Below are 7,847 nucleotides of genomic sequence, written 5' to 3'. Positions count from 1 at the left end.
TTAACAAACGCGAAGCCACTCTGTCTCCTGGTTCTAGCTCCACATATAATACAGACATTAGATTCAGACAGAAAACAAACAAGCGTATTTCTGACAAACTCTTTTTCAGTCAGACTAATCAGTTGTAGCACCTGTAACACCACCCTGTTAATCAGTCTGAGGTGAGTGAGAAAACTAGCTTTTCCATAACTAGGCTGTCCTGAGGCTTGGATTAATTTAGGCCTGCTTTACCAAACTGAAGATTATCCTGGTTTGCTAATGTAAGCCTGGCTTAACAGCTGCTGCAACTTTATGAAACATCTCTCTGGGTAAAAAAGATGGAAGTTTCTGGACTACTTGACAGAGTTGCTGATGATCTTCTAAAACCTGAGTTTAAGTTTGTGTGACGCTACAAACTACAGTATACAACACAAGTCAGCACACTCCTGTGCAACATCAAAAAATGTCAAATGATTCAAACTTGTATTCCTTTACACTCCTTGCATTTCTTCTAGGTTGAACAGTAGGCTATTTGCCCTTACGTAAAAAGCTTCAACAGTTTAGATTTACTATATAAAAACCATTGTCCTGATGGAATATTCCTCTTCTGCCAAGATTTAGTCATCTTGGAGTCATCTTGTCAGCCATTATTTTGGTATATCCATAAGCTTTCAAGAGAACCATCTATAAACGTCATCTCCTCATCACCGTTTTGCACTCATGCAGCCCCATATCATCACCATACCATCTCTGTGCTTCACTGTTGGGTTTATGCATTCATTGTAGTAGTCCTGACCAGGTGCACACCAAACATGCTGGACCCCATCTGAGCCAAACAAATTTATCTTGGTTTCATTTGACAAAAGAGTGTGCACCCAGCAGTCATCCATCTTCTTTTCATGTTATTTAGCAAAGTTTAACCTTGCAGTATTGTGCTGAATTGTTTTCTTTTTTAACACAATCTAAACTTTCATAGAAACCCAATACTATAGTGTCATTTTGCGATGATGGCCACTGTACTTCTAATTAGTGGTTTTATGACTCAATATATTCCTCCTGAGTATTGCTGTACCTGTTTCCACTGATTTTGATTGCTGATCTTCCTGTACCATTTTCTATCTTTGTGAAGTCTCACAATGAGACTTCTCTCTTTCTCTGGGAATTCTTTAACACTTGGAGCCATGATGCAGACATACAAACAGACACAGCCCATAGGCCAAAAACTGAGAAAGTGCTGCTGTTCACAGCTTATTGTAAAACCATGTTCATGCAATTAGGCTGATTGGAAATCCCAAGTGTAGTCAACTTCCTTTTAGTGATAACAAGTGTAATAACTTTTGTTGCATAGACTTTCTACTTTGAGGCTTATATTTTCAGTTAAGTGTCTATGAAATATTTGTTTACGATTGTTCATGAGAAGAAATGCAATGCTGAGAGGTGATACACGTTTGAATCATTTGCAGTTTAAATTTACAGTAAGTGATATTGAAAAGGGGGGACTCACTCCTATTGTATACTGTATGTTCTCATTTAGAAAGCATTGTGTGTAGTTTTTCATCACAGTGAAAATTGGAAAATAATTTTGGCACTATACAAAGTTTGTGCTTTGCAGCACATTGCACTTTTTAAAAATGATTATCTCACCAAGTGAGGCCTACTATAGTACACACAAGTGCATGATTTGTCTATTTGATTCTATTTGGCAGCATACATAAAGTGTCTCCATAAAAAATCTCGACAGACATCATAAATTAATCACGATAATAATAAAGTTCTCCAGGGGTGGATCCATAACAATACACACATATATATCAAACACACTACTCATGCACTGTTGCATACATAAAAAACACACACATGCTCACACTGATCCAAATGTGTTTTCACATGTGTAACCACTCTGATTAAAATTATATTGTGTAAATTCTATTAGAAATGCAACATTAACAAATATAGATCTTTTAAAAATGGATCAATCCAAGTATTCAAAGGTGCAATCAATGTTATTTTACTGCCTCTTTGCATAATACTGTACATGAATAGGGTCTTGCAGCTGTTGATGATGACACTTTAAAACAATTTCTCTAAAACCCTAATGATCAACTTGTGGATGTTTGAGATCTGTTTTCAGTCTCAAAGGGTAGGTTCACGTTTTCTTCAATAAACACTGAAACAAATTTTCTTCCTGTTTACTGGACAATAAGAGGCCTGTTTCTAATGCACTTCCAATCTAAGTACTGGGAGACCATATCTACTGTCCCCTTAAATGGGTACAACTAGCTCAGTCTGCTGGAACCCCAAATGATCTTGAAATTGATTTTGGAAGTCCTTTTTGCACACAACAAGGATGGTGAATTGTGCTCCCCATTACTAATTGTCAGTATGGACGCATGGAATAACTACAAAAAGAAAAAATAGCTCCTGTGTAGTACTTATGTTGGCACACAGGGCATTATTTTGGCTCTGTTTTGTTATGAATGATAAATAAATGATACAGAAAATGTGAAAGTAAAGCTGCACTGCACATTGTCTGTTAAGGTTCAAATACAGTTTCCAGCAGAATATTTCTTTTCAACTATAGTTGTGGAGCCTATACTAATGGCAAGCGTTTATAACCATCTTCTCAGCTGTTTGCAGCCTAGACTGAACTGGGGACCTGAGCCAGGCTTGGTCTAAATTATTCTCAGTCTAACCTAAAGACACACAGTGCTGCTTTTCAACTGTGGCTGCTTGTCGGTGCATCATGTTGCTGCCAGTTTAGGAGTTTTCTCTCCCAGGTTCTGGTTCAGGGCAACCACATTTTGGATACAGTGTAGTTGTGCTTGGGTATATTTGAACTGGGTGTCACCGTCCTTTCAATACTCAGAGCAATTCAGAGTTGGCCAAATCGCAATAGAAATGCTAAAAATCTCAGGTCCTTGTTCAAGAGCATTGGCAGAACAGAGGACTTCACAAGTCTTTGTAGTAATCATAATAAGTGAGACCAAGCCCAAGACCTGGGACTCTGGGACGTCCAGAACAGACAGGATATTCAATCTACACTAGGTTGTAGACTGAGTATCTCAATGGATTGCAACAATCATTTGGTTGCATACCATTGGGTTGTTGCAGTATTTAGTTGTCAATATCAATCTCTCTAATACTCAAGCTAATCGAAGTAAGTTCAGCTCTACCGTAGACACAACTTTTGGGTTTGTTCCAGTAAAAAGTGAACCTCCAATCCCTTTTAGATAAGGTCTGTTGTTTTGACAAAAATGAAAGAATGGAGGCTGAGTTCAGGTACATTTTTGACTGCTACCTCTGCGCAGGACAGCGTTATGTGGCCTGCATATCTTTGGACTGTAGGAGTAATGTGAAACAGCTGACATAAACTCAAAGAAAACTCCACACAAGGAAGGCCCGGAACTGATATTGTTCAGACTTTTGTTGTAACATTGCTAAATACTGAGCCACTGTGCCCCTGTAGGTCATAATAATACTGATTGCAACTTTAAACATCATGGAGCAGAATAATAGTTCAGCATTAATTTAACGTTTCTTCTGTTTAAAGGTTCCTTGTAAAAATTGTCTTGTAACACATTTAAAGTTGACTTTTTCATAAAGGTATCCTAAATATCACTGGGGTATGGAAATTCACTGGAAAATCAATCTGTGGTTTAAGGACAAAGCTGAAGACAAGGAAACCCAAACACTTACAAAGAAATCTGATTACAGGGCTGTTGGAGGGCCTAGCTGTTCCAAGTATAGGAAAACTATACTGTGGTTTCATTCTTCCAAGGGCCAGTCCGTATGTTTCCTGTGGCATCTGAACCAAACAGGCCGTCTTCTTGCAGACTCCTGTTTCGCCCGATGGCACCTCGCCGGCTGATGGTGGCATGCTGCCGCGGCAGGGTATTTCTTGGGAAACCTTTATGCTCCACCTCTACGCAGAGATTGTCTTTCTGTTGGTCTGCTGTCTTTGACATGCAGCTGTAAGTGTCAGGGTCTTGCTGGTATTGCAAGGTGAAGGGATTGGACTTATCACAACAGCTTGTGCTGGAAGAGTGGTCAGCTGAGCTGTACATGCGCCACTGGCATGTGTGAACCCCGTGTGAAGGCAGGAGTAGGCTGTGACAGGAAGTGATGCTGTCATGCATGTTGTGGGCGTGGCTGTGGCAGGAAGCCATTGAATCTTGTACGCTGTGGCAGGACGTCTGGCGTTGCAAGCTGTGGGATGAAGCCAACTGCTTATCCAATTGAGGGCTGGGACAGGGAAGTTGGAGATCTGGGTGTGGGCTGTGGGAAACCAGTGGTGAGCTGTCAAGATGGTGTGCAGCATGAGGGCTGTCAAGGTGAGAACTGTGCACACTCTCATCCATACTTGTAGAGGTCATGTGAGAGCGATAGTCTTGGAGTAACGGGCGAGGACGGTTAAAGGAGCGTGACTTCGTTCTGTCGGTAAGGCAGCTCTGTAGAGGAAGAGTTGGACGAGGGAGCTCATCGGGAAGTGACTGTGGGCGTGGTGAGGGCACTGGCTCAATGAGGGGAGTGATGGGGGATGCGCTGACGGGACTCATCACAGCTAAACAGCATGGAGCCGTATGATTTGGTGTTGAGCTCTGGGGAGGTGGTGTTATTTTGTGGTAAGGACTTTGCATAAGGTGAGGAGCAAGCAGCGACTGTTTGCCTGAGAATGTGGGGTTCAGGTGGCAGTGTGACTGATGGAGCTCCTGCCTCTGGCTCTGTCCATCCCCATTCCTGTCATCTGTCTTGGACTTGGATGGGCAACAAGCCCACCAACGGTGCCACACATCATCACGTTTGGCACAATGCTGGATTAGAAGAAAGAGTCCCAGAGTGACACAAAAAGCCCCATACAGACAGCTGAATATCATATCCAGAAAATGTCCCAGTGATACTGCTAATGCTCCTAAAGCCCAGGTAGCCAGGAACAGAAACAGGGTGAAGGCTGTGGCCCGGAGCTGGGATTTAAATGAGTGCTCATTGGCCAGTACTGATATGCCGGCAGCAAATGGTGGACAGTCCCCAGCTGGCCCTGATGATCCCCCACTATCAGTGGGGCAGTGGTGGTTTGACTCATTAGATGACAACTGCTGCTGCTCCTCCCTGAGAACCCGCAGCTCGTATTTTCTCTCTGGGTGGCGTTTAAGTTGGATGTAGGTGCACAAAAAGTACACAGACATGACTAAGACCAGAAGACTCATAGGGGCATAGAACCCTCCCAGGCTTGGTTCCCATGCCATCCAGCAACTGTAAAATAAATACAGAGAAATAACCACTTATTTTATTTATTAAACAATGAATGTACACTTGATTAGTCAGAAATAATGAATACTTACTATAAAGCGTCATCCCTACTGCCATAGTTATCCATACCAAATGCTGCTGTAACTCCAACAATTATGAGGGGGATTCCATCACTTACAAGATAAAATCTGCAAAGAAAGTTAAAGTTATTAAGTATAAATTCTAGCATGTAGATGTTTCTGTTGTCTATCCATCAACACGTCCACCATGTTGGAAAAGATTGAAATTTCTGTAATAATTTCTATTTGTCAGATTTCTGTAACTACTGGATCAATTACACAGAAATCTTGTACAGATATCCATAGTGTGCTGTCAATAAATCCTAATGATTTTACTTGTCTTCTATCAACAATGACATTTTGTTACTTTATGTTTGTCACTGGATAACCATGCATGTATGCTGAATTATTATGGTGAACATAGTCATCTTTGTACCCATTAAACCATGTCTTTAAACTGTTGCTAGTGGATTCACATATTCATGCCATCCTTCTTAAGTAAGCATCACACTACTGGTAGTTGTCTCGTGGTAATACCTCTTCGCAAGTTTTAAATCTATTACACAATGAATATTGAACTGAAGCTTGACATTTGAGGATTATTCAGTATTTGAAGATTTGTTCAATTTTAAATTGTTGCCAGTAAACTGGTTTTGCCTTTAAGGCTCCTCACACTGTCATAGCACACTGACATTAATTTCAGCTCATCTCAATTTTATCTGAATTGAATTATTTTATTTAAAAAAGTAAGGTATAGACCTTACGAATTTAAACAGACAACCCAACAATCCAAATTAGCCTTTGGACTCCCTCTGAGCAAGCGGGCAGCAACGGTGGGAAAGAACCAAACCCCCCAATGGGAGGAAATCAGAGCCAGGCTCAGGGAAGGCAGCCATCTGCCTCAACCGGTTGGGTGAGAGTGGGGATGGGGGGGATGGGGATAGCAGAACAGCAGTTGGTGCTGACCGGGTACACAGGGAGGAGCAGCATCAAGTAGCCAAATTATGGTTGTTATTCGCTCTCTGTAAGTGTGCAAGAGCACTCAAGGATAAAGTGATTATGAAGCACTTGGCTCAACACTTTAACACTGCTGCTTTAGTAAAATAGCAGAATATCTTTAAAAAAAAAAAAAAAAGAAGACGTCAAAGGGCATCATATCAATATCATAGCTATAATCCTTGCAACACAGGTCAACAGCTTTTAGGCATCCTTCCAGCCTTCCATGTCACGATGTTCTTGTTTTGCTTGTTGGAAGAATCAGGGAAGTTAGGATTCATTCACACAGTATGATTTTCATAATCAGTCATAACAATGCTCAGCCCTGTTGTACCCAGAAACTCCTGCTTACAGCTTACCTGAGGATAGTTGGTTTAGTGTGACTTTGGGCTGCTGCATTCCTGTCCTGGGCTTGAAGTGGGTCTTTGGACACATCTTTACAGATGTTTCTAGCAGTAAACGTCAGCCACAGCATGGTAGACAAAGAAGCATAGTGGAGCACAATACCAACCTATCACAGTTGGAGAAGTAAACAGGGGTTACTCAGATTGTCTGAAAATAAAATGAGCAAGTGTATAGATGACTCATCATCAGACCACAAAATTCCCTCCATCCGATTACATTTATGTCATACTGCTAACTGAATAGCTGCAGTGTATGAGGACTGAATGAATGAACAGGTCCAGAGTTACAAATGCATTCCAGCTGTGTCCACTGAACCGCATAACACTGTGCTGCTTTACTGAATATATATATATTTTTTGCACTAGTGCACTGAACTGCACCCATGTTGTGATTGTATTTAATTCATGATCACTTTAATTAGAATTACAAACAGTGCACATATACAGACCCCTTAAAGCTATTAGACATGATCTAAAAATACAGTTTTGTATGCTTGAGTTACTGCACAGCCAAATGAGGTACTATGTTTCACAAGTATTCCCTTTCACCTAAAAGACTGACTCATGTTGAATGTAAAACATTTTAGTGAGACTAGCAGTGGGGCTCAAAAGATTTTTACAAGTTACACACGTGGACAAAATTGTTGGTATCCCTCAGTTAATGAAAGAAAAACTCACAATGGTCACAGTCATAACTTGAATCTGACAAAAGTAATAATAAATAAAAATTCTATGAAAATTAACCAATGGCAATCAGACATTGCTTTTTAACTGTGGTTTAACAGAATTATTTTAAAAAATAAACTCATGAAACCTGCCAGGTAAAAAAATGATGGTACCCTTAACGTAGTATTTTATTGCACAACCTTTTGAGGCAATCAGTGCAGTCAAACAATTTCTGTAACTGTCAATGAGACTTCTGCACGTCTCAGCAGGTATTTTGGCCCACTCCTCATGAGCAGACAGCTCCAGTTGTCTCAGGTTTGAAGGGTGCCTTCTCCAGAGGGCATGTTTCAGCTCCTTCCACAGATGTTCAGTAGGGTTTAGATCAGGGCTTATAGAAGTCCACTTCAGAATAGTCCAATGTTTTCGTCTTAGCCATTCTTGGGTGTTTTTAGCTGTGTGTTTTGGGTCATTATCCTGTTGCAGGACCCATGAGCTG

At 40.9% G+C, this 7,847-nt stretch overlaps 1 protein-coding gene across 1 annotated transcript in view; it reads right to left on the bottom strand.

Moving 5' to 3' along the window:
- Positions 1–3,731: 3,731 nt before the first annotated feature.
- The window catches only part of adgra1a (adhesion G protein-coupled receptor A1a), a 19,975-nt gene continuing 15,859 nt past the window's right edge, over positions 3,732–7,847 (bottom strand). Inside the window, exons 4-6 of the mRNA XM_008286512.1 lie at positions 6,641–6,792; positions 5,319–5,414; positions 3,732–5,229 (exon numbers count right to left, since the gene is read on the bottom strand). Coding sequence (XP_008284734.1) covers positions 3,732–5,229; positions 5,319–5,414; positions 6,641–6,792 — 1,746 coding nt within the window. The remainder of the gene's footprint in view (positions 5,230–5,318; positions 5,415–6,640; positions 6,793–7,847) is intronic.

The sequence above is a fragment of the Stegastes partitus genome, unplaced genomic scaffold (assembly GCF_000690725.1).
Source record: "Stegastes partitus isolate 25-593 unplaced genomic scaffold, Stegastes_partitus-1.0.2 Scaffold457, whole genome shotgun sequence".
Classification (NCBI taxonomy): domain Eukaryota; kingdom Metazoa; phylum Chordata; class Actinopteri; family Pomacentridae; genus Stegastes; species Stegastes partitus.
The sequence above is the reverse complement of the archived record's forward strand: the minus strand, read 5'-3'. Positions and strand labels throughout refer to the sequence as shown.